The sequence below is a fragment of the Rhamphochromis longiceps genome, linkage group LG3, assembly GCF_057381845.1.
Source record: "Rhamphochromis longiceps isolate RC_006_pf linkage group LG3, R_longiceps_female_GT1.1, whole genome shotgun sequence".
Taxonomy (NCBI): Eukaryota; Metazoa; Chordata; class Actinopteri; order Cichliformes; family Cichlidae; genus Rhamphochromis; species Rhamphochromis longiceps.
Window position 1 is genome coordinate 40,105,930 of NC_140559.1, and position 27,258 is coordinate 40,133,187.

General features: G+C 38.6%; 2 protein-coding genes across 2 annotated transcripts; both read right to left on the minus strand.

The window, feature by feature from the left end:
- Positions 1-95: 95 nt before the first annotated feature.
- Positions 96-26,176, minus strand: LOC146674651 (Fc receptor-like protein 5). Its single transcript, XM_085397244.1, has 19 exons — positions 26,054-26,176; positions 25,672-25,707; positions 25,196-25,462; positions 24,142-24,408; positions 23,741-24,019; positions 23,568-23,570; positions 20,978-21,256; positions 20,587-20,862; positions 4,298-4,561; positions 3,897-4,175; positions 3,724-3,726; positions 2,850-3,113; positions 2,086-2,184; positions 1,911-1,926; positions 1,669-1,831; positions 1,298-1,361; positions 1,142-1,201; positions 726-788; positions 96-511 (listed from the first exon to the last, which is right to left on the minus strand). Exons 1-19 carry the CDS (start codon positions 26,088-26,090, stop codon positions 387-389), a joined length of 2,844 nt encoding a protein of 947 aa, XP_085253370.1. The 5' UTR covers positions 26,091-26,176; the 3' UTR covers positions 96-386.
- LOC146674652 (uncharacterized) lies at positions 16,966-19,851 on the minus strand. The gene is made up of 8 exons (XM_085397228.1): positions 19,594-19,851; positions 19,101-19,346; positions 18,815-18,919; positions 18,663-18,678; positions 18,492-18,583; positions 18,050-18,112; positions 17,894-17,953; positions 16,966-17,541 (listed from the first exon to the last, which is right to left on the minus strand). Exons 1-6 carry the CDS (start codon positions 19,697-19,699, stop codon positions 18,096-18,098), a joined length of 582 nt encoding a protein of 193 aa, XP_085253354.1. The 5' UTR covers positions 19,700-19,851; the 3' UTR covers positions 16,966-17,541; positions 17,894-17,953; positions 18,050-18,095.
- Positions 26,177-27,258: the final 1,082 nt, after the last annotated feature.

Below are 27,258 nucleotides of genomic sequence, written 5' to 3' on the forward strand. Positions count from 1 at the left end.
ATTTGTTGGTGCCCATATCAGTATTTACACTGCAAACACTGACTGTAAATTGTGCTGTCAGATATTAAACATCACATATTTCTCACTGCTGTTGGAACATGTTAGATACAGTCAAGGTTTATTACAATTTTTTTATAAAAGTAACAGAAGATAAAGAGCATGAATATTGAATATGAATACACCTCCATTTGGTTTATACTGAATTATATGATATTATGATGTAATATTGTAACTGCACATAAAGCTGAGCATGTCTGATATTTGGGCAGCAGAGGAGCAAGAGTGGCTTCATAAAAAGCTTCTTCTTGGCTTTGCTGCTACAGCTCTCCTCACTGACCTGTAAGACAAGCACAAAGAGACAAAGTGATTTCCAACATGTAAAGATATTATGAGCTGAAGACATTTAATAATGTGAAGAATAAATCAGCCTGCATGGCAGCAGAATTACTGAGAGAGCTTCCTGATGTGACTTCAGAATAAACTGCTGCATCAGCTGCAGGACTTGATGTTCCTGTGAATGAAGAGAAGATCATTGAGAACAATAATATCATTAACCAGGAGGAAACTGGATGTCTCCACTGATGCAAAGATAAAAGAGAAGATTTTAAATAGCTGACAAAGTGTGAATACATAAATATAAATATTAAAATAAACAGATTTACATTGTAAGAGCAGATAAACATGTTGAACAATATTCAGTGGAGATGATGGCAGACTTTGCTCACCTTTGTTTTTCTTGGCTTTTTCTTTTTTGGGCTGTTTGACCTCAGCATACATCAGACTGTCCTCTAAAAGAGACGTCAGAGCTCAGCACACATTTGTTCAGCACAGATATGATGACAAGAACATTACAGAGTAAAAAACATGAGAGAAACTATTTAGTTGGGGGACATATAGATGGACAATACCATACTGTACAATAACAATATCATTCTGTATATGAAGCAGACAAACTTACACTAAACTCTGAACGGCCCTCGATGTGTATAAGATTCAGTCTGCTGATGTGTAGTGGTCGTATGTAGTAGCTAAGCTTGGTCAGTGAATAACTAAACTCCATGTTGACCTATAATTACCTGCAATATAACGATGTGATGACACATTCAAGTACAAACGCTGAATGAGACTGTTGTGACTGTACCTGCAGCTCCCGTCTTCACCTCAGAGTAAACAGCACTCTGCTCTGGTTTATGATGCTTCTCTGTTAAGATGATCAGATTAATGAAAATAATTAAAACATTTTAAACACTTTAAAAACTTCCCAGGCTTTTTTCTACACCGTGTTTTGTGTACTCACTCTTCTTTCTAAGGTTTTGAAGTTTAATAAGAGAGTATGTGACGTCTCGAGGTTCATCTGCACCTGAAATGTAAAAATGTTTGTGAACACATCACATTCAATTTCATTAGTTGTGTTTAAGTCAAATCCAGGACTGTCAGATATTTTCAGAGCATGAACCCATCATGGTGTTACTGTTTGTGTTGGTCTGATATGAAACAATAACATTTGTGGATTCTTTCAGTCGAGTTAAAGATACAATCAGGTTGTAAAATCCTGTTTGTTTCTGATCTTTTGTGCATGTAGTCAGTTGGTTATTTGGATGTTTGTCCAGCTGGATTTTGATAAATGTTCTTTGAAAAGCTGCTGAGCACAAACTGAACCTAAGAAATGTTCCTGTTAATGGAGACTGAATGAAAAGTCAATATTAATAATGATAATAAAGATCGGTTTAAGTGCTGACCAGGATGAACAGAGTTGTATTCATGAGTTTCATTCTGGTTGACTCCATGATTTGTGGAGGAGCCCGGACTGTGACTCTCAGACTGGATCCACCTGAAACAGGAAATAAACACAATAAACTCAAAAGTAACTGATGTTTGTTTAAAATAATAATAAAAAGTATATAACCAACCTGGTGAAGCAGGAATCTGTGAAAGAGACAAATGTTATTACACATGTTTGTCATGTATAAATTGTTCCACTGATATTTTGTGTCATGAGATCAGAATACATGTATATGTGTGAATAATTAAAGTGTGTGTAGTAAATAAACTCTCTAATACAGCATGAAAAGAAGAGGCTCTTACACTTGGACTGTCTGCAGAGATACAACAAGAGCAGGAGAATAATAACGAGAGAGACTCCACAAACCAGTCCAACCATCAACCACACAGGAGATGAAAATTCTGCCAAAGATAGTGACAACAAATAATAAAGTTTAATTATATTTGATATTTTATAAGATAATTTTATAATAAATCCAGTTCATCGATTTTCCTTGACTTGAAACCACTTTGAGTCAACTCCTGCTGTGTTTAAATGACTTGACTCCCCACAATGAACACATAAACACAAGTCTCTTAAATTTCCTCTTAAATGTTGACTTCAGTAAATCTGCGTTACAAACTTTTACTATATAAATATGTCAAAGAGTCAAATCTTAATATAAAGAAACAAAAACTGATGTTTACATTGAGATTTTCTGTTTCCTGTCAGAAACTGTCAGCATGACTCTGCTCTGTGGTTTCATGTTGTGACTCCTGTTCTACACTACTTGCAGTCTTACTTGTAGAATTGTTACAGAACTAATTGTGAATTTATGTTGATTTGGAGATTTGCTGAAAATGATTGTTTCACATTCACAATCCCACCTAGTCTCCCCTCCTTGGATCACATTCCTGACACTGATTCTCTAGACTCCACATTTTACATGACTACTCATATTCAACCATTTCCAATAAGAACATTATTACAATGCCAAAGAGGTTACCATGAGATATAATGCTGTTTGACCTTCATAGTAATCCTCAATCATCAATCTATTCAATATTGTTGCTGAATCCAAACTCACCAGTTGTGTTAATCTGAATTTCTTGGCTGTCCTCTGTGTAGTAAACTGGGTTTCCTCTTCCTCCTCTGCACCTGTAGAGTCCTTCCTGTGAGACATTGATTTGTCCATTTGATGTGGGGACAACATCCACTGTGGTATTATCTCTGTACCAGTAGTATTTCCATCCAGATGATGATGATGATGGGTTCACAGAGCAGGTCAGGGTCACACTGCCCCCTACTGGAACAGTTGTGTTATCAGCTCTCAGTTTGGCCTTTGGTTTATCTGCAGTTCAGTTTAGAAAAAGAACAAAAGTCAATGACTGAATCGTGTACATACGGATGTTCACTGTTCATAGACACAAACTACATCTTTCTTGGCTGCTACCTCAAAGCAGATTGTGCGCTGTCAGTCCTGTGTGCTGCATGTGACTGAATCAAAACCGTTTAAATAACTAGATGTAAATGGTGAACATCAACAAATCTTGGTGATCTTGAAGAGATACAAATTGTACAATCGTTTTGATCAAAGCTGTGAAAGTTTTATATTTTCTTTGCTGTATTTAAAAAGTACTTGAAGATTGATTAATAAGCTGGTCCGTCTTTAGGACCTGGGAGTTTAAAGGGATCAATCTCAATCAGCCTCCTGCTAAAGGTGAGTGGCAGTGACTCAGAGTTATGAGACTGTTAATCATAGAAACAGTACCACTATTTTTGGTGGTATGTCTGTGTGTGTTTATTTATTTGATCAGATGATAGTTCAGAATTACTTTTATTCTTTTTATAGAAATTGTAGATCAATTGTTATTTGTTTGAATATATTATTTATTTATCCTGTTTATATCATTATTGTCCTCAGGTGATGGAGCAGCAGGTCAGCATTGGCGTCTCTATACCAGCTGAAAGTTCGTGACACAAAGTGGTGACAAACTGTCTACAATGAGGCTACTATCAGCTGCAGCTCTTTGTCTGACTAACAATGTAACATGCTTTGTAGACCATTGAATTCATCCTGTGCTGACCATTATGACATTTGTCAAATGGAGATCACACAACAAACATGACTTACTTGATACTGACAATGTGAAGGCTTCACTCCACTCTGTTGAAGAATATGAGTCATCTCTGCGTCGACTCTTACACATGTAGTCTCCACTGCTGGACTCAGACACTCTGAATGTCACATCATTATTGTGTGTCCACTGTGGGGGTGTCCTGGGTCCTCTCCATCCATACTCCCACTCAGGGGTTTCACCTCCTTCCTGCACCTCACATGTCAGAGTGATCGTCTCACCTCTGAATATCTGAGGCCAGTTGGGTCGTTGTTTTACAACAACTTTATTGGAAACTGTTCACACATATTAACAGTTGAGATACAAACAGAAACATGAAATCAACACAGAAAACTTCACATTGTATGTTTGATAATCATGAGTGAATGTATATTTCAAACTAAATGACTGAACTCACAGGTTATCTCAATGGTAACATCATCACTTATATCAGTGTAGTAAACTGGGTTTCCTCTTGTTCCTCTGCAGCTGTAGATTCCTCCTTGAGATACTCTGATATCTCTGTTTTGTTGATCTCTGATTTTACCTTCATAGATTCTTTGGGTTCGTCTGAACCACTCATATTTCCATCCATCAGAGCTCTGCACAGAGCAGGTCAGTGTCACACTGCCCCCTACTGGTATGATTGTTGTTCCTGCTGTCAGTGTGGCCCTGGGTTTATCTGCAATTAATTTACAGGAAAAAGTAGAATAGATTGTCACTTGTCTCAGGAAGAAATTTCTTACAACACTGATCACACTTTAAATATTCACTGAGTAGTTTTGTATAAATGAGTAATCAGCAAATCAGACATATTAGACTGTGTTACAAAATCAAATTCCCTCTGATTTATTACCTGCCTATATCATATAATTTCCTCCTCGCCCTCTGTGGGCGGTCTTCTTTCAAGGTCAGGTCCTCTGCCAGAGGCCTGGGAGCTTGAGGGTCTTGCACAGTATCTTTCCTGTTCGTAGGACTGCACTCGTCTGGACAGAGATCTTGGATGTTGGTTCCTGGGATCTGCTGGAGCCACTTGCCTAGCTTGGGATCACTGCACCTAGCGCTCCGATTACCTCTGGGACCCCTGTTACTTTCACCCTCCACATATTCTCAAGGTCTTCTCTGAGCCCTTGTTACTTCTCCATCTTCTTGTGTTCCTTTTTCCTGATGTTGCTGTCATTCGGTATCACTACGTCTATTACTAAAGCCGTCTTCTTCCACTTATGTACCACCCCTGTGTCCGGTTGGTTAGGCATCACCATTTTGTGCAGCTGTAACTGGAAGTCCCACAGGATCTTAGCTTGGTCATTCTTGATCACCCTACGGGAGGTCTCCCATTTTGGCCTCAGAGCTTCCAGGCCATACTCGGCACAGATGTTTCTGTATACTATGCTGGCCACTTGGTTATGGCGTTCCATGTGTGCCCTGCCTGCTAGCATCTTGGACCCCGCTGTTATGTGCTGGATTCTCTCAGGGGCATCTTTACACAGCCTGCCCCTGGGGTCTTGCCTGATGTGGCAGACCCCAGCCTCTATGGATCTTGTGTTCAGAGTTTGTGCCTGTGCTGCCCTGATTAGTGCCTCTGTGTTGTGTTTCAGTCCAGCTTTGTCCAGCCACTGGCAGGACTTCTGGATGTCATCCACTTCCTCTATCTGCCGGTTGTACATAACCTGCAGATACTATACTATATTTTCATCCTGTTTATTTATGTCATTATTGTCCTCAGGTGATCGAGCAGCAGGTCAGCATTGGCGTCTCTATACCAGCTGAAAGTTCATGACACAAAGTGGTGACAAACTGTCTACAATGAGGCTACTATCAGCTGCAGCTCTTTGTCTGACTAACAATGTAACATGCTTTGTAGACCATTGAATCCATCCTGTTCTGACCATTATGACATTTGTCAAATGGAGATCACACAACAAACATGACTTACTTGATGCTGACAATGTGAAGGCTTCACTCCACTCTGTTGAAGAATATGAGTCATCTCTGCGTCGACTCTTACACATGTAGTCTCCACTGCTGGACTCAGACACTCTGAATATCCAACCATTATAGTGTGTCCACTGTGTGGGTGTCCTGGGTCCTCTCCATTTATACTCCCACTCAGTGGTTTCACCTCCTTCCTGCACCTCACATGTCAGAGTGATCGTCTCACCTCTGAATATCTGAGGCCAGTTGGGTTGTTGTTTTACAACAACTTTATTGGAAACTGTTTACACATATTAACAGTTGAGATAAAAACAGAAACAGAAATCAACACAGAAAACTTCACATTGTATGTTTGATAATCATGAGTGAATGTATATTTCAAACTAAATGACTGAACTCACAGGTTATCTCAATGGTGACATCATCACTTATATCAGTGTAGTAAACTGGGTTTCCTCTTGTTCCTCTGCAGCGGTAGATTCCTCCTTGAGATACTCTGATATCTCTGTTTTGTTGATCTCTGATTTGAACTTCAGAGGTTGTTTGGGTTCGTCTGAACCACTCATATTTCCATCCATCAGAGCTCTGCACAGAGCAGGTCAGTGTCACACTGCCCCCTACTGGTATGATTGTTGTTCCTGCTGTCAGTGTGGCCCTGGGTTTATCTGATGTTATGAAAAAGGAGGAAAATTATATAAATATGCAGATGATTCATTAAAATTGCATAAAAACAATCAATCATACCTAAAACAGATCTGAAGATTTTCAGTTAGTGACTCTGGGTAAATGGATATGGCCCTGGGTCTATATGCTGTTATGAAAAAGCAGGTAAGAAAATATACACCTGATACAATGTAAATGTAAAATATCCTAAATTTTAAAAGATTTCTTCAAGTGACTCAAATTCCAACAAAACAAAATCTACACAAATATTTTCTTTATATTGTTTTTTCTTTCCTCTCAGTTTAAGACATTTCAAATTTTCTCTGATTTCTGTCTCAACATGGTAACAGAGCTGCAGTATAATGAAGGGAATGAGACACAGCAGGAGAGCACAGCTGGGAGTAATAGACTATGTGCACATTAGCATATGCTACTTCCGGTGGGGAAACTCCTGTAGGGCGCTTCGTTTCCGGTGTTATATTCGCTCCTTGTTTACTGCCGCTTTTTCCAAAACAAGTCAACCAAATTGATGAATCGAGGTGAGATTTACATTTCTCGAGATGTCTTGGGCATTTACGGAATATGTATGTAGATGCTGTTCATAGACCTGTCGATATTTTTCCCCCCGCGCCTCAGAGCAGAACAGAGAAAGGATTTAAATTCTATATTTCTCAGTATTTGTAAACAGCGGTCCCTCGTTTATCGCGGGTGTTATGTTCTAAAAATAACCAGCGATAGGTGAAATCAAGTAGCCAATTTTATTTTTTTGATGGTGGTAAACGTTTCGTCGACATTGTTGTGTTTGTTGGGGAAAAAGCAGTGTGACTGCACTTCAGAGTCACACTGCTAGCCATCGATGCAGCGATTGTGTACTGTGCAGCAGAGACGGCACAGAGGAGATCGTCTGCAGCGATCAGGACGCAGGACACAATGTGATGTAAAAAAAAAAACGTGCAAACTTGCACTAACAAATCTGCTAAACAGCGAGTTGAAAGGTGAACCGCGTCATAGCGAAGGACCACTGTAATTTTGAAGGTAAGTCACAACATACCCTTCATAAATACTAATGTATAGAAACCCTTACCAGCAATCATTCATTTTTTGTGTGGCTTTTTTCACGGTTTGTTAACATGCTGTGTAGGTGTGTGTTTGACTAGCTGATATCGACATAACAGGGAAACATCTGGTTTGACTATTCTTCACCTGTAGTTTGAATGCTGAACATTTGCCTGTTTAAATTATAAGACCAGTCACTATACAGAGATGTGCTTCTGAATGTGGACGATGTGTCTTCTGCTGCAGTGATGCAGTTCTGCTTGTGTTGAGTGATGTAAACAACTGATTGATCTAAACTCTTTAAACGTCAAAATTGATCATTAGATTTTTTTATGACACACAGTGGTGAGTGTTCCCACCTTCTGCTCTTTGTAACTTAACGCGATCTTTCAGTTTTTGTGTTTTGGACATGATTTTGGAGGATATCTTCGCAGTAGCGATTGACCACAAAGTAAAGCTACCAGAAATGTACAACCCCAGATCCTGTCTCAAACCAGGAAGTTATCATTTTCTCGTGCACAGGGTCTATTAGGGGGACGAGACAAGGGAAACAAAACTAGAAACACTGACATGAGACGCAGACCTTCAAAGTAAAACAGGAAACACACCGACTGAACTCTAGACATGTAAACTTAACAGAGACTGAGACAGAACATAGAGACCTGAAACGTGGGACAGAAATGCACAGAGTAAACACAACATGAACACATAAAACAAAACCTAAGAACTAAAACCGTAACAGCCATAACTGATCCTGGGGTAATAATAATAATAATAATAATAACTACAATAATCAAAACAGCAAAGGACTCAGAACATAAAACATATTATAAAATACCAAAACACACGAGACTCAAAATGCTGAACCGTGACAACTGGAGCATCAGGGGCCAAATCACAAAACACATTTATGAATGACTGAGGCACACATTTAATTTCTGACTGATTAACATATTATCATTAAAAATAAAAACAGTATTATCAAATATTATAACCCCATTATTGTTTATTATTTTTTAACTTTATAACACTTTATATATTCAGAAATAACTTGGCAGGTTGGGGCCGTAAATCACTTTGTAACATAAGTTTTTGTCATAATATTATCCCCCTCTGATCTCCAAACTTTGGGGAATCCATGTTGTTTTATTTCTTATGACATTTTTAAACTCACCAGTTTCCTGAATGATGACTGGATCACTTTCTACTGTGAGTAAATTTGTCCCTTTTATACGTCCTCTGCAGGCGTAGATGCCGCCTTTAGAGGTCACAAGTTCTCCCTTTGATTCACCAGCTACTTTGGTCTTCTGGTTAGAGTAAACACTGGGTTCTCTGAACCAGTCATATTCAAAGTCAGCAGAGTTCTTCACATCACAGGTCAGTGTGATGTGAAGAACAGCAAAACTCAGTGAGATAATCTGCACTACACACACTGTTGATGTTTTCAGATCAGATAAACATGAAAAGAAAATCCACATGTATGAAGCCACAGCTCTTCAGTAAATGTACAGTTTGTATCGTGGGTGTGTGTTTGATTGCTCACACAGTTAACATGGTTATATTAACATTTTAACCAATAAATCAATGAAATGTTTGGTTCATGATACAAAATATAACACAGAGGACGTCATTTAGAGCAACACAAGAAGAAGAAAACAGTTTCTCACCTTCAGTGTTTCCATGTCTGACTGTACTGAGCACTAAAATAATGAATGAAACATCATCAGACATTATACAACTGACAAAATCACAATAAATATATAAACTGAGTTTTTTTTTTTTAAATCTTCACATGGCACAGTTATTACTCATCACCAAATATATGTGTTTCTATTAGCTGTGAAACCAGCTGGAAACATCTAGTCTGCTGTGTTGAAGCTGTCAGATAAACAGGTTAAAGCAGTGATACACTGTAATTGTCACCAGTGAGAAACATTTTCCTTCATCACTGCCATTCAAACAGTAAAGGTGTGTATTGTACTCACAGAATAATCCCAGCAAACAGAGCAAAGAGTGCCCCATCCTCACGTCCAGCCCTGCACGCTGATCTGCATCTAATCTCAAAGGTTTCGACTTTGCCTTGATAAAGAGAAGCTGCACTTAATGTAGATAAGACCAGAGTTTATATTCAGCTCCTTCTTCTATCGCCTCTCTGTGCTTCCTTCCTTTTACACCAACCTCAAATAGCTCCTGTAGCTTTGACCACAGCAGTCGTGTGACGTGTTCACATTTCCTGTCCACTGCAAACATTTAAGTTTCTTTCCTGTTTTGTGTTCCTACCTTTCTCTGTGATATACAAAGGTGCTCTGTTGCTTAGTTACTGACACACTTTGCAGGTCATAGTTTTATCTTTGTTGTCGTGTCCTGCCTCCACCCTTCAGTATCACAACTACAGACTCACTGATCTGTCTGACTGAATGTGAACAAATTTATCTTTGTCTCCTCTGACAGAAGAATATCCGACCAACATTCATCAAGTTTCTTTTCATCCTCTTTAACAAAGTTTGTTGCTTGGCCTTTTCTGCTCACGTTAAAGAACCTGATGTCTACAGACACACATGCAGTGCACAGATTAACCAGCGGGGATCAGCAACTCATGCAGAGCCCTCAGCTGAGACATCCAACGTGGCTGACATCAGTCAACGAGCCTTCAACGATTCCTCAAAGATATTTTCACCAGTTTTCTAAAAGATTTGTGAACATTGTGAAAGGAAACTCAAAGTTTAATGTGTTAAAAAGAAACTTTAATGTTTCTATTTGAAGATAAACTGAGCAACAAATTGTACAAAAAATGCCAGATGCAGCTAAAAAAAGATTTTTTCCACCTCATGTGAAAAATATTTATTTTTTAGAAGGTTCAAATAAACACACCAGCTTTTAAAACGTTTTCATTTTATTTATGATTCAGGCTTTAGAGGGTTAATATCTGAGCTTCTAATAAACAAATAAACAGAGGTCTGATATCAGGACTGTAATAAAATAATTATTAGATTTCTGCCTTTTTTCATTGATGTTTCCACAGTCTGTCACAGCTCCACAGCTCTTCCTTGTCAGTGGGATGTGTTAGTCATCTTCCTCACCTGCTCCAGTCAGCTCAGGTTGGCACATTTGTTCTCCATCCTCAAATAGCTGCACATAAAAGGACCGACTGTTCATCCACTCACTGAGTTACAGCACACTGAGGAAACTAGCCTGACTGCAGAGAATCACCCTTGTAGTTTATCCACTTAATCCAGTCTTCTTCTGTCTCTGATCTTCTCCAGTGTTCAACCTGCAAACCTTCAGTTGTGCAAACACACACCTGCTGTGGAAAAACACACCTGCCTGTTCACTCTCTACTCATCTGAGCTCTGTGTGATTACATTTAGAGAAAGTTGGCCCTGTTTTAGCATCTTGTTTTAGATTTTAGATTCTTATGGTTTTCTTTTTCAGATAATAATAATAAATGTTAACTATTAACAGTAAATTAGCAATCAAGGCAATTTACACACCGAGGTGTTATTTATAGTAAAATGAAGATCAGTAAATATTTTCTCATGTTTTAAGGAGTGTGAAAGACAACAAACCAGAACGTGTAAAACTCTGAGCTCTGTATTCTGCCTGTTTAACGTCTCACAGTCTCCTCATCATCTGTCTGTGCTGTCAGAGCTAAAGCATGTGATCTGGAAGGCAGCTCATATTTAGCTTCAATTGTTCTTCCTCATTTTAGTTCTGCAGGCTGATGGAAATAATGAAGTCACTGTAATGTTTAAGTGCAGAGATGGTGCAGATAAGCCTGCAGCTATGAGGTCACCAACAGTTACAGAAATATTCACACGTTAAAGAAAAAACTTTTCTTAAAGTGCAAAAAATGAACAAAAATATGAAGAAATTTCATTTTGTTTTCAATTATTAGCTTTGAATAAATTAACTTTGGTGCAAATGATTGTTTGATTTACGGATTTATTACATTGATTAATGAAAAATGATGAAGAAGAGGCACTATTTTATAAAGATAACTGAATATTTGATGATCATTACTGTTATTCAAGTACAGGCACATCATGTAAACATGTGTCATGTACACAGAGGTCAAAGTGAAATTCATACTGTGCTCTTTGTCTGTGCTCCTTGTTAACTCTTTGCTGTGAGCTGATAACATAAAACTAAACATCAGCTACACCGAAGACTTGAGGCTGAAACCACAGGCTGCATTTCCTCTGTTCATGGTGACCCAACCAGAAACCATGAGGCCTGTTAGTGGATAAAAATAAGCCTGTGGCAGAAAAGATGGTGACCACCAACAGTCTTTCACACACATGTAAGCTGCTCAGAAGAGTAAAGACGTTATTCTTTGCAGTTTGATCTTGTGATACTGTTTTGATATTGATTCTTGAATAAAACATAATCAATGCATTTCTTTGCAGATCTGAATTTATTTGAAATTTCTTTCAGTGTTTTAAAAGTTTTACATCCATCAGAAATATACAACATTTTTAATTTGCAAAAACTTCAAGAGATTTATTCAAAAACACAAACACAGGTCAAAAATAACCTGCACTGGTGCTCAACAGCTTTAAATGTTAGCAAATCTTTAACTGAGGTTGTTGAGTTTGACTGTACGCTGTGTATTCAGACACATGATGGCAGTGCTGAGAAGTAAAACAGAAAGACTGTAACAGCAGCACAATAATCACACACTCAGAGTAAATGCATAAAACAACAAGAACAAAAAACACTTTCAGCTGTGATTCAGTCATTCAATTTATTTCAAACACATAATAAACTGAATTATTGCTGATCAAATAAACAAAAATACACTAATATAATAATCAAAAACACAGGAGCACTGAGGCCTCGATCCTGTAGGATAATATTTTAACTGGTAATTTAAAGATTAATTTAAATTAATCTAATTTAAAGGCTTAAAGAAAGATAACTTGAAAACATTCAGTCTATACCTTGAATCTCTGCTAAAGGGCAGTATGCTCACTTATATGGTGACACGATCTCCTCAGCACACTCTGTTCACACTCCAAAACTTTGCAGCATCCCACAAACACCACAGTCCACAGCCTCACACCAGAACAAAGGAGAGAAGAAGAAGAAGAGCACCTGCTGCTACTTCCTTTTTTATACCCTCTGTTTGATCCCCTGGGTCCTAAAGCCATTACACTAATCACAGTAATAATAATGAGCAATAACACTAATAACATTTCAAACACTTTAATGACCTGAATTATTGCTGATCAGATAAAATAAAAATACAATAATAACAGTAAGTTATGAAGAGCTGTAAGAAGCTCACTTCTTTTTCATTAGTAGCTGAGAACCAGCATAAAGTTGTATTACTGCCACCTACACAGCTGTGATGGTAACAGCAGACTCCAAACACTGTTCGTCTTTCAGACTCAGAGTCTGTGCAGAATTTCTCTCACACCACCATTTATTAACCCTGCAATAAAACCTCTAAACTCTCTGCTTCTGCATCCTAATTCACAGATTTAATTAAATCAGGGAACACAGGACTGCGTGACATTTTATTAGAAACTAAAATGACATAAAGTCAACAAATTAGTTACAAATGGTAACAGGACAAAATGAAAAGTCACCAGTGTAGTTGTAGTTGCTCTCCCACTTTATAGGACAAAGACATGATTGATAGTGAAGAAGGAAACCCATCTACAGCACAGCTGAGCTATTAGAGTAAGGTGACCACTTGTTGACTTGTAAAAGACTATATGACATTTTTTATTTCACCATTCATTAACTGCACAGAGATGTTATTGTTTAAATATGTTTTCTTCATGTAAACAGTATTATAAAGGTTCTTCATGACTGGCACAAGTGTCCTCTTTTTTGGAAATCAAATTATGGTCACCCTGTATTAGAGGATATGATCAGCACTGTTTATCACCGTCATGCTGATTTTGCAGAAAAATGCCAACCAGGCTCAACCCAGCTGGTTAAGTTTACACCTGACTGACCTGTGCCTCCTCCTCACTGTGACTACACAATCAGACTCTGCAGGGTCAGACAGATGTTTTGTTGCTGTCTTGTTCTTGGTTGAACCTGTCTGGATTTTTAGCTCTGATGTTTGTGTCGTATTAATGAATTTTAATACTGCTACTTCTCTGAGTCGTGCTGACCGTGATTGATGCAGAGCTTTAATTCTCGGTGATGTTCTGTCTCCATGCAATCTGTCATATGAGATTTAGCCCATGTACAAGTTATCTTTTCATTTAACTATCAGCACATAGAGAGATGATCTGATTAGTTTGTGGATAATTTCATACAGGAAACAAAAATCAAAAATAAACATAAAATGTTCAAATGTAAAAAGATTTTATTTCTACCTTCTAACTAAAAGATGCAAAAAATGATCAGAAACACAAAAATATACATGAAATACATTCAAATGTATTCACTGCCTATGATATAATTCTTATTTATATAATGTAAACAAACACAGTTAAAGTATTTGTTGGTGCCCATATCAGTATTTACACTGCAAACACTGACTGTAAATTGTGCTGTCAGATACTAAACATCACATATTTCTCACTGCTGTTGGAACATGTTAGATACAGTCAAGGTTTATTACAATTTTTTTTATAAAAGTAACAGAAGATAAAGAGCATGAATATTGAATATGAATACACCTCCATTTGGTTTATACTGAATTATATGATATTATGATGTAATATTGTAACTGCACATAAAGCTGAGCATGTCTGATATTTGGGCAGCAGAGGAGCAAGAGTGGCTTCATAAAAAGCTTCTTCTTGGCTTTGCTGCTACAGCTCTCCTCACTGACCTGTAAGACAAGCACAAAGAGACAAAGTGATTTCCAACATGTAAAGATATTATGAGCTGAAGACATTTAATAATGTGAAGAATAAATCAGCCTGCATGGCAGCAGAATTACTGAGAGAGCTTCCTGATGTGACTTCAGAATAAACTGCTGCATCAGCTGCAGGACTTGATGTTCCTGTGAATGAAGAGAAGATCATTGAAAACAATAATATCATTAACCAGGAGGAAACTGGATGTCTCCACTGATGCAAATGTGACAGGTGAGACCTGGAGACTCGGGACCGCCCCTGGTGGGCGGAGCTGGTCTTTGCTCCTTTCATAAGCGCAGGTGTGGGCAATTGGGTATTCCTCTGCAAACCTGAAACTGCGAGTGCTTGGTCCGAGTTGGGCAAGTTGGTGTTTCTTAACTATGAAAGTCTGATACGGGTCTTCCCCTAAACTTCTGTTAGAACGGTAGGTTACACAAAAATGTACCACTTGAGCTCTGGCTGTTGGCAGAGGTTTACAGTTATTTGCACCCTTGTAGGTGGGAAACATTGCTCCCGCGAGAACGGTATAGTGGACTTCATCGCCACTGACCCACATTTATTAGGGTGTGACACGAACTTGTGGACAGGTAACAAAACCCATTCAGTTGAGGAATATTCCTGTGTTTTACTGTCCAGCTAAGTGATCTCCTGCCTTTTATTTACAGAGTACCGAGCTGCTGCTTTGCCAGGTGGATCTCTGGCTGCGGGCAAAGGACCCGACACTTCAGTGTGTTTTAATTTGTTTTAAACTGGTGTAAGTCAACAGACTGACTGTTGCGGCTGTCGATGTTTTTGTTTTTTTTGTTTAAATCTTTTCTGTATCAGTAGGCACCACAGATATGGATTCTTTTAGTATTTTAACCCTTTTTATTTATATATATATATATATATATATATATATATATTGTCAGCCACCTCCTGTACATGGATGACATCAAGCTGTATGCCAAGAGTGAACGAGACATCGATTCACTGATCCACACTACCAGGCTACCAGGCTATACAGCAATGACATTGGAATGTCGTTCGGACTGGAGAAGTGTAGTCGGATGGTAACAAAGAGAGGGAAGGTAGTCAGAACTGAGGGGATTGAACTACCAGAAGGCAACATTGCAGACATAGAGGACAGTTACAAGTACCTGGGGATCCCGCAGGCAAATGGGAACCATGAAGAGGCCGCTAGAAAGGCTGCAACCACCAAGTACCTGCAGAGGGTCAGGCAAGTCCTGAGGAGTCAGCTGAATGGTAAGAACAAGATCCGGGCCATCAACACATACGCCCTGCCCGTGATCAGGTACCCTGCTGGGGTAATAGGCTGGCCAAAGGAGGAGATAGAAGCCACTGACATAAAGACAAGAAAGCTCCTGACCATGCATGGAGGGTTTCACCCCAAGTCCAGCACCCTGAGGCTGTACGCTAAGCGGAAGGAAGGGGGCCGGGGACTGGTGAGTGTCAGCACCACAGTCCAGGATGAGACAAGGAACATCCAAGAATACATTGGGAAGATGGCCCCAACTGACCGAGTGCTCAGTGAATACCTCAGGCAGCAGAAACCCAAGAAAGAGGAGGGAGACGAGGAACCATCATGGAAGGACAGGCCCCTGCACGGTATGTACCACCGGCAGATAGAGGAGGTGGCTGATATCCAGAAATCCTACCAGTGGCTGGACAAAGCTGGACTGAAAGACAGCACAGAGGCACTAATCATGGCAGCACAAGAACAAGCTCTGAGTACAAGATCCATAGAGGCTGGGGTCTATCACACCAGGCAAGACCCCAGGTGCAGGCTGTGTAAAGATGCCCCAGAGACAATCCAGCACATAACAGCAGGGTGCAAGATGCTAGCAGGCAAGGCATACATGGAACGCCATAACCAAGTGGCCGGCATAGTGTACAGGAACATCTGTGCCGAGTATAACCTAGAAGTCCCGAGGTCAAAATGGGAGATGCCCCCAAGGGTGGTGGAGAATGACCGAGCTAAGATCCTGTGGGACTTCCAGATACAGACGGACAAAATGGTGGTGGCTAACCAACCGGACATAGTGGTGGTAGACAAACAGAAGAAGACGGCCGTAGTGATCGATGTAGCGGTTCCGAATGACAGCAATATCAGGAAGAAGGAACACGAGAAGCTGGAGAAATACCAAGGGCTCAGAGAAGAGCTTGAGAGGATGTGGAGGGTGAAGGTAACGATGGTCCCCGTGGTAATCGGAGCACTAGGTGCGGTGACTCCCAAGCTAGGCGAGTGGCTCCAGCAGATCCCGGGAATAACATCGGAGATCTCTGTCCAGAAGAGCGCAGTCCTGGGAACAGCTAAGATACTGCGCAGGACCCTCAAGCTCCCAGGCCTCTGGTAGAGGACCCGAGCTTGAAGGATAAACCGCCCGCAGGGGCGTGCTCGGTGTTTTTTATATATATATATATATATATATATATATATATATATATATATATATATATATATATATATATATATATATATATATATATATATATATATATATATATATATATATATATATATATATATATATATATATATATATATATATATATATATATATATATATATATATATATATATATATATATATAAATATTAGTCGCAGACGGTGAAGGCGCTGCAGGGAAAACAAATCCTTTTTTGTCTCCCCGCTTTTGCATGCACAGCTCGAGTGAAGACTGCACCGAAGATTTGACTTTTTTTCTATAGTGTTTTACCCATTTGGGGTCATGTGTGAGTTGCCGTCCATTTTTAACCTGTGTGCTATGTCGATTTGTTTTTAAACGGTTCCCTGCAGCGCTTGTCCTGTCTCACGGGCAATCGTACAGTTTTATCGTTTTTAATGAGGTAACGTTTTTAATTGTTTTTAGGTGCCGCTGTTACACTGTTTCTTTTATTTTGTATCAAAAATTAAACTCTTTTAAACTGACTGTGCGCCTACGGCTCTGTCCTATTTTAAATAGGTACCTACCACGGGTCACACAAAGATAAAAGAGAAGATTTTAAATAGCTGACAAAGTGTGAATACATAAATATTAAAATAAACAGATTTACATTGTAAGAGCAGATAAACATGTTAAACAATATTCAGTGGAGATGATGGCAGACTTTGCTCACCTTTGTTTTTCTTGGCTTTTTCTTTTTTGGGCTGTTTGACCTCAGCATACATCAGACTGTCCTCTAAAAGAGACGTCAGAGCTCAGCACACATTTGTTCAGCACAGATATGATGACAAGAACATTACAGAGTAAAAACATGAGAGAAACTATTTAGTTTGGGGACATATAGATGGACAATACCATACTGTACAATAACAATATCATTCTGTATATGAAGCAGACAAACTTACACTAAACTCTGAACGGCCCTCGATGTGTATAAGATTCAGTCTGCTGATGTGTAGTGGTCGTATGTAGTAGCTAAGCTTGGTCAGTGAATAACTAAACTCCATGTTGACCTATAATTACCTGCAATATAATGATGTGATGACACGTTCAAGTACAAACACTGAATGAGACTGTTGTGACTGTACCTGCAGCTCCCGTCTTCACCTCAGAGTAAACAGCACTCTGCTCTGCTTTATGATGCTTCTCTGTGAAGATGATCAGATTAATGAAAATAATTAAAAGATTTTAAACACTTTAAAAACTTCCCAGGCTTTTTTCTACACCGTGTTTTGTGTACTCACTCTTCTTTCTAAGGTTTTGAAGTTTAATAAGAAAGTATGTGACGTCTCACGGTTCATCTGCACCTGAAATGTAAAAATGTTTGTGAACACATCACATTCAATTTCATTAGTTGTGTTTAAGTCAAATCCAGGACTGTCAGATATTTTCAGAGCATGAACCCATCATAGTGTTACTGTTTGTGTTGGTCTGATATGAAACAACAACATTTGTGGATTCTTTCAGTCGAGTTAAAGATACAATCAGGTTGTAAAATCCTGTTTGTTTCTGATCTTTTGTGCATGTAGTCAGTTGGTTATTTGGATGTTTGTCCAACTGGATTTTGATAAATGTTCTTTGAGAAGCTGCTGAGCACAAACTGAACCTAAGAAATGTTCCTGTTAATGGAGACTGAATGAAAAGTCAATATTAATAATGATAATAAAGATCGGTTTAAGTGCTGACCAGGATGAACAGAGTTGTGTTCATGAGTTTCATCCTGGTTGACTCCATGATTTGTGGAGGAGCCCAGACTGTGACTCTCAGACTGGATCGACCTGAAACAGGAAATAAACACAATAAACTCAAAAGTAACTGATGTTTGTTTAAAATAATAATAAAAAGTATTTTACCAACCTGGTGAAGCAGGAATCTGTGAAAGAGACAAATGTTATTACACATCTTTGTGATGTGAATTGTTCGATCAGAATACATGTATATGTGTGAATAATTAAAGTGTGTGTAGTAAATTAACTCTGTAATACAGCATGAAAAGAAGAGGCTCTTACACTTGGACTGTCTGCAGAGATACAACAAGAGCAGGAGAATAATAATGAGAGAGACTCCACAAACCAGTCCAACAATCAACCACACAGGAGATGAAGAGCTGTCAGCTCCTGACAGTTACAAGAAACAATAATTATTCATTAATGAATTATATGTATTTATATATATATATATAATTTTACAAAATTGAGCCAGGCGACTTTGAGACTTAAATCAGAAAATCGAATGTTGCCTCTCAGTCATCAAACTCATTTATAAAAATCCATCAAATGCTTTGATCCTGCTCACCTTTAACTGACATCCAGCTCTGTGCTGACTCTCTTCCTGAGTACTGACACTTGTAGAAACCTTCATCAGACTTTGACACTGCAGAGATCTTCAGCTCCCCTCGGGGATCATTTTCAATAAGTTTGTCATTGTGATAGAAAAACACATTGGAAAGTATTTTTTGTGTTCTCAAACTGCAGCTCAGACTAACAGAAGCTCCCTCAGTCACAGGATGAACAGGACTCACCAGGATAGGACCATTACCATCATCTGTGACACAATCACACACAATTGTTTCAGTCACATCAGCTGATGCACACTTTTAGAAAAAGCTGACAAACAATAATAAGAACAGATTGTACAAATGCTTTTCATCATCAACATCTGATCTCGTGTATTTAAAAAAACGCTATTTCTCCAGATAAATTACACACATACAGCAAAGCTGGGAAAAATGTTCATGTGACGTTTAAATCATCCAAATCCAAGAAGTAAATGTATAATAACATACTCTGTACAGTGATGTTGACTGCACTGCTGAACTCTCCTGATCCAGACTCACACCAGTACACTGCAGTATCTGACTTTGATGTGTTGATGTCACATGTGGATCCAGTCATTCTCCTACAGTCAGAGTACAGTCGGCCGTCCTCAGAGAACTTCCTCACTCTCCACTCAGGGAAGTTTCCCTCACAGGTCAGTGAGACAGAGTCAGAGGTGAAGTGTTGCACTCTGTCAGGACTCACTGTGAGAGACGCTGCTGAATGAACATCTGGAAACAACATGCAGTGAAGAGACAAAGCTCACAGATGTTAGGATTCAAAATATCACAGTGAAAATATTCTTTTACTTTAATGTTTAAAGGTCAGTGCTAAAAGACGCAGTGTTCGTATAATTTTCACCTTCAATGCTAAACACCCCCCCCCCCCCCCCCAAAAAAAAACCCCCATCAATTTATACTTTTTTGCTGTTGCATTACTTGAAAAAAGATAGAATCAAACTGACCTGCAGACCAGACAAACTTTGGTTGACTGTGATCAGTGTGATACTCTGGGTCTCCTCTTCCAGCTCTGCACACATATCCTGCTGTGTGTGTCTGTCCATGAATGATGTAGGAGTCCTGTGCAGTCCCACTGCCATCAGGTAGCAGCTCATAACTGGAGGATTTCTCTGATAGATCAGGAACAGCTTTATACCAGTAGAAGCTCCATCCTGCAGACGGATGTTCAACCTCACAGTTCAGAGTTACTGAGGCTCCAGGACTCAGCCATGATGGAGACACAGTGAGGACAGGACGGGGTTCATCTGTTCAACAAAGATTTTCTCTCAATCTTTCGTCTCTTAACTCTGAATTCAATGTCACTAAAATGTTGACTCACAAATATTTATGATGAACTTTAAGAGTGAGACTATCTAAACATGTCAAATATCTCAACATGTACTAATAAAAACACATTTTTACAAACTGTTTCTATTTCCAGGTTAAATGAACTATGACTCTACTTACTGTCAGAAACTGTCAGTGTGACTGAATCACTCCACTCTGTTGTTTCATGCTGTGAACTTTTCATTCTGCCCTTACAGCGATAGTTTCCACTGTTGGATGATGAAGCAGATCTAATCCTGTATTCATTTTGATTTGGAGCTTTTATCCTGCTGTTTGTTTCCCACTCATAATCCCACTCAGTGTCTCCTCCATGGATCTCACATCTAACAGTGATCGTCTCTCCTCTGTATATCTCAGACCAGTTTGGATACAGAGTCACAACAGGCCTGTTTGAGGCTGTTACTGTTCAAGAAAGTACAATAAAAACACATGAATGTCAAAAATGTTAATGCCTTTTGTTCTTCATCTTCCTCCTTAATCAGGAGTTTATTTGACTTTATGTTAAACTGACCAGTTTTCCCAATCCTGACTGACTGGCTGTCCTCTGTGTAGTAAACTGGGTTTCCTCTTCCTCCTCTGCACCTGTAGAGTCCTTCCTGTGAGACACTGATTTGTCCATTTGAGTGGAAAACTGCATCTTGTGTGGTCAGGGCTTCAGAGGATTTCTCATCTCTGTACCAGTAGTATTTCCATCCAGATGATGATGATGGGTTCACAGAGCAGGTCAGGGTCACACTGCCCCCTACTGGAACAGCTGTGTTATCAGCTCTCAGTTTGGCCTTTGGTTTATCTGCAGTTCAGTTTAGAAAAAGAACAAAAGTCAATGACTGAATCAAACCAGTTTCAATAACTTGGTGGAAATATGGAAATAATAAATATCACATAACTTTAATGGTGAAGCTGCAACAAACTGTACAACTATCACACAAATACAACACTAATCTTTCATATTTAATTTGCTGCATTTCTAAGTTAAAAACACACATGAGGAACAATCAGTGGATTTAATGTTTCTTAGTGGATGTGGTGGAGCAGCTGAGACAGATCCAGCATTTGTTCTGCATTTCATCTTTCATGTATTAGAGCTGCACAGCAGAGAAGTTACTCTCATATGTTTTGTTCTCTTCACTGTGAATAAAAAGCTGCTGTTCAGGTTTTTGTTGTTGGAATAAAAACTAAACATTTTACTGACCAACATGAAAGACAGTTATAAAGCTGTAAGAAAGAAGAAGTGCTTTTTCCTTATTTAGATACTCTGGATGAAAGATCTTACATGATACAGTCAGTGTGATGATATCACTCCACTCTGAGAAGAAATAGTCCCTTCTGCCCCGGCAGCTGTATCCTCCACTGTCAGACTCAGTAGCTCTGATGATTCTGTATTCATTGGATGTTGGAGGTGTGTTTAACTTGGCTGCTCTCCATTCATACGTCCACTGAGCTCCTTCACCTCCCTGAATCTCACATCTGACAGTGACTGTCTCACCGCTGTATATCTGAGTCCAGGATGGCTGCAGGGTCACAGTGGGCTTACTGGGAACTGTTCACAGAAAAATATCCAGTTAGAGACAAATAGAAACATGAAGATAAAAAAAATAAGACTGAATAAATTCTTCTATTTGTCAGGAGTTGTCTCTCATTTCAGGGTTATTAAACTCACAGTTGTTGAATGAAATTGTTAGCACAGAACACAACATAACATCTCTCAGTTTGGCAGAAATAAAATAATTGAACCCACGAGTTTCTGTAACTGTGACGTCACTGCTGTCCTCTGTGTAGTAAACTGGATCTCCTCTCCCTCCTCTGCAGTGGTACAGACCTCCTTGTGAGACACTAATAACTCTGTTTGCTTCATTTCCTCTCATGAGCTGAGCTTTAAAAGAGACTGAATCACGTCTGAACCAGTCAAACTTCCAGCCAGCAGAGCCCTCCACAGAGCAGCTCAGTGTCACACTGCCCCCTGCTGGTATGATTGAACTTTGTGCTGTCAGTGTGGCTCTGGGTTTACTTGCTGTATAAGATACAGAAAAAGTTCATCTTTAAATTGTTGGTTGTCTAAGGAGGAAATTTCTTACAGCACTGATTATGTGTTAAACATTGACCAATTTAGAAAACAATGTGTAATTTTTCTGCATGTGAGACTTCGACTGCCGAGAAAAGTTTTTTTTTTTTTTCAAATCAAAAATAGTTTGAATGCCTCATCTCTGTTTTCTGTTCATTACTGTTTTAATAGTTACAGTGCCGTGAACAACTTCTTTACTTTCTGTCAGAGTGGGAGGAGAGTGTTTGAAAGAGAAGTATGTGTGTGTTTTTAAAGTCGTCTTACTACAAATATTATTAAAAAGTTATTTGAAAAAATCAAGTTCACACACAAAAGCTGACTGGAAGTTATTTTCTATCATTTAACATTTCATTTTAAATGTTGTACACAGCTACTACAACAGCAAAATAAAATGTTAAGCTGACGTTCATCACTTTCATGTATTTGTACAATTTTTAAAATTATAACACATTATTTGTTTTAATTCTTTTATTTATGCAGAGATGGGTGAACTGTTAACTGTTAGTGATCTGAGCCCAGCAGTAAAACTGGGACATCTGAGCTTCTGTTGTTTACCTGTGTTTGTTTGTTTGTTTGTTTGTTTGTTTGTTTGTTTGTTTTGTTTTGTTTTGTTTTTAAATAAAGTGAGTGAAAAACAGCTGAATCACAGACAGAAACTTATTTTTAAAGAATGAACATAAACACACTTTTCTCCACAAAGTCGTTATCTGTACATATGAGACTTTTTCAGGAAGAAGTTGGAATGAGTTTGATTTGCTTTCATAAAATCACTTTGAGGCTAACATGCAAATCAATGAGTTCAATAGAAATAAAATCAAAAACCTTTCTATCAAACCCACTCGTGTGTGTGTGCTTCAGATTAATTTTAATCTACGCCAGTATTTGATGAGATGATTGAATGACTTTTATTCTTTTTTTAAAGAAGTTTCATATTTGTTTTCATTTGTTGAGGGAGTTTGAAGAACTATATTTGTATCCTGTTTGTGTCATTCTTGTCCTCAGGTGATGGAGCAGCAGGTCAGCATTGGCGTCTCTATACCAGCTGAAAGTTCGTGACACAAAGTGGTGACAAACTGTCTACAATGAGGCTACTATCAGCTGCAGCTCTTTGTCTGACTAACAATGTAACATGCTTTGTAGACCATTGAATTCATCCTGTGCTGACCATTATGACATTTGTCAAATGGAGATCACACAACAAACATGACTTACTTGATGCTGACAATGTGAAGGCTTCACTCCACTCTGTTGAAGAATATGAGTCATCTCTGCGTCGACTCTTACACATGTAGTCTCCACTGCTGGACTCAGAAACTCTGAATGTCACATCATTATTGTGTGTCCACTGTGTGGGTGTCCTGGGTCCTCTCCATTCATACCACCACTCAGTGGTTTCACCTCCTTCCTGCACCTCACATGTCAGAGTGATCGTCTCACCTCTGAATATCTGAGGCCAGTTGGGTTGTTGTTTTACAACAACTTTATTGGAAACTGTTTACACATATTAACAGTTGAGATACAAACAGAAACATGAAATCAACACAGAAAACTTCACATTGTATGTTTGATAATCATGAGTGAATGTATATTTCAAACTAAATTACTGAACTCACAGGTTATCTCAATGATGACATCATCACTTATATCAGTGTAGTAAACTGGGTTTCCTCTTGTTCTTCTGCAGCTGTAGATTCCTCCTTGAGATACTCTGATATCTCTGTTTTGTTGATCTCTGATTTTACCTTCATAGGTTGTTTGGGTTTGTCTGAACCACTCATATTTCCATCCATCAGAGCTCTGCACAGAGCAGGTCAGTGTCACACTGCCCCCTACTGGTATGATTGTTGTTCCTGCTGTCAGTGTGGCCCTGAGTTTATCTGCTGTTATGAAAAAGAAGGAAAGAAAATATTTACCTGATCCAATATACAGGGAAAACACTGCTTATGTTTTCATAATATGTTTTCATTTCAAATTCCCACAAAATAAAATCAACAAATTTCTCTTCACTTTCATAAACTTCAGATGTTTGCATTTTTTCTGTCTCAGATCTGCAGTAATTCAGGTTGTAGATCTCTAAATAAACACAGTATAAATGTTTGTCCAATCTCAGGCCTGAATAAGTCACTGTAAACGACCACGGCAGACCCAGTGGCATTTTGATCATTTTTATTGTTCTGTGCACATCAACACCCCAACCACAGGACCCAGTACAATATTTAAGTCGTCGGGGTGTGATTGTGGATGTCGTGTGGTGCGTCCGCCTTCCCTGCACAGAACCGCAGGCCCCGCACAGTCACACTGAATGTAAACTAATGCAGTTCACTGTTGAAGGAAACACAATGATGGGTTCAGAGGGATCTGCCTAGTTTCAGGTTTAGACAACAGAAACATCATCACCTTAGATTTTATGAAGCTTTTGATGTTTCTTCTTTTCCCTACTTAAAATCAATTTAATCCAATTTTTTTTTTGTTATACATTAAATAAACACATGTCGTAATAATAAATTACAGGCTGTGAGCATAGTAGTACTTGTGAGCAAGTAACCAGTAATGTACAGTAGTTCTTGTTAAAGTTTCAAGTTTCAAGGACAACAATTATTAAATGTATTCAGAATTTTATAATTTTTTCAACAGGAATCATCACATTATTGGTCACTGAGGGCTTACCTAACACAGTTATAGAGACAGTGTTACTGTTCTTTGTAACACGTGGGTGCTTCCTGAGACCAGAGCACTGGTATTCACCACTTTGACTTGTTGTTGTAATTTGTGATCTGTGGTCTGTGTGTTCACTGTAGAGGATAAATGCTTGACCATCCATGTTTACTGTGTAATACCAGTCAGTGTCTTCTCCTTCATTCATGTCACATTTGAAGGTAACAAACTCTCCGATGAAAAAACTGGACCACCTGGGTTCAATAGTTAGCAGAGCAGCTAGAATCCAACACAAACACAAAGTTAACAATCTGAAACACTTTTGCACGACACAATCTGTGACAGTATGTTCATACACTGTTCATACATTGATTAGTTAATAAATATAAAACATAAGTCAACTGTGATTAAGATTTATTCAGTATTTTGCGATTAATCTTTACCAAATAAATTAAAAGACAGAAAAAAAGTGAAAACTGTTCAGTCACCTTGAGCGTGTCCAGTGCAGACGAGTGTACAGAGCACTACAATAAAGACAGAAACTTCAGACATGATCAAACTAAAGACACTCAAATATAAAATAAATCAAACACTTGCAGTTGTACCAGTGGCTGCTATGATTTGTATGCATCAAATTATCACTGATGGAGAAACAAACCTTTCTTAGATAAACTAAACCAGCTCCACTCTGATCTGAGTCAGTGCACTCAAATCTAATCCAGTCTACAAACAACCACGTTGGTAACAAACATGAGAGTCCTCTGATCACATGACCTGAAATGGTACAAATGACTGATGCTCTGTTCTTCTTACTAAAACATGTTTATGGATCAGTATGAATCAAACAATAGAAGTCAGTGATGTACTCACAGAATAGGCCCAGCTCACAGAGCAAAGTGGCTCCCATCCTCACATCCAGCAGTGACACGTCTGAAAACTTCTACAACTTTCTGTAAAGAGAGAGAGTGAAGCAGCAGCACAGCAGACACCAAAGAGCTGTGAAGGAAACAAAGAGGTTTTAAAACTTCTCTCTGCTTCCTTCCTTTTACACAGAAATAATAACTTAACAAGGTCTGACCATGTCTGCCAGATTTTTATGAAAAGGCCTTTAACACACAGACTAAACTGACCAATAACAGACAGACAGTAAGTTTCATTACACATATGTGAGCTGACTGAGGGTTAAAGAGTAAATGAGGAGAACACAAGTCCAAGACTTGTTTTAAGTGTGAAAAACATTTATTTTATTTAAATATTGTTAACATAAAATAATAATACTAATAATTCTCATAAAATGTTTTCAGTGAGAACAGCTGCAGTAAAATCAGATGATAATAACTCATTTGGAAGGTTAAATATTTGGATACAGCACAGCCACAAACACAGCAGTTATATGAATGTTGTAAGTGGTGAAACAGGAAGAATGTAGTTTTAACATTTGTGCTTTAAACCATGTTTAGTTTAGTTTAGTTTAGTTTAGTTTAGTTTAGTTTAGTTTAGTTTAGTTTAGTTTAGTTTAGTTTAGTTTCCTGATCTATGTCTGTTTTTAGATTTAACACTGCAGCAAAGTTTTACAGAGAATAGTCACAAGAGAAAATAACCAGTGAGCAGCAGTTCACTGGGTGAAAATAACTCAATGTTAGAGGAGAATGGCCAGACCGCTCATTGCAACCGAGATATGCAGAACAGTGTCTTTGAATGCACAACATGAAGTAAATGTCATATAGCAGCAGATGACCACACCAGCTGCCATGCCTGTCAGCTAAGAACAGGAAACTGAGGCTATAATTCAAAACCAAAATCTGACAACATGAGTTTGTAAAAACATTGTCTGATCTGATGAGTCTCAGTTTTTGCTGCAACATTCAGATGGTAGGGTCAGAATTTGGCATAACATCATGAAAGCATGGATCCATTGTATCAGAAATTAGGCTGACTGATACTAAGTGTCTTTTACAGAGAACAGATGCAAGAGTGTCTGATCATGCAAATCAAATTTATTTCACTTTCATCTGCAAATAAAGTTATGTCCATGTTTCCTTTTTTAGGCTGTGGGACTGTAACCTTTAAAGTTT

Bases quoted from the DNA above. Each gene is read 5' to 3' on its own strand.
- LOC146674652 (XM_085397228.1), bottom strand. From the start codon at position 19,699: ATGACTGGATCCACATGTGACATCAACACATCAAAGTCAGATACTGCA. The intron at 19,347-19,593 runs AGAGTATGTTAT...GTGTCACAGATG, and splicing joins TGCAGTCAACATCACTGTAC to ATGGTAATGGTCCTATCCTG. The intron at 18,920-19,100 runs GTGAGCAGGATC...AACTGTCAGGAG, and splicing joins GAGCTGGATGTCAGTTAAAG to CTGACAGCTCTTCATCTCCT.
- LOC146674651 (XM_085397244.1), bottom strand. From the start codon at position 26,090: ATGGGAGCCACTTTGCTCTGTGAGCTGGGCCTATTCT. The intron at 2,185-2,849 runs GTGAGTTTGGAT...TATCTTTGGCAG, and splicing joins AATTCAGATTAACACAACTG to AATTTTCATCTCCTGTGTGG. The intron at 1,202-1,297 runs GTGAGTACACAA...TCATCTTAACAG, and splicing joins TCAAAACCTTAGAAAGAAGA to AGAAGCATCATAAACCAGAG.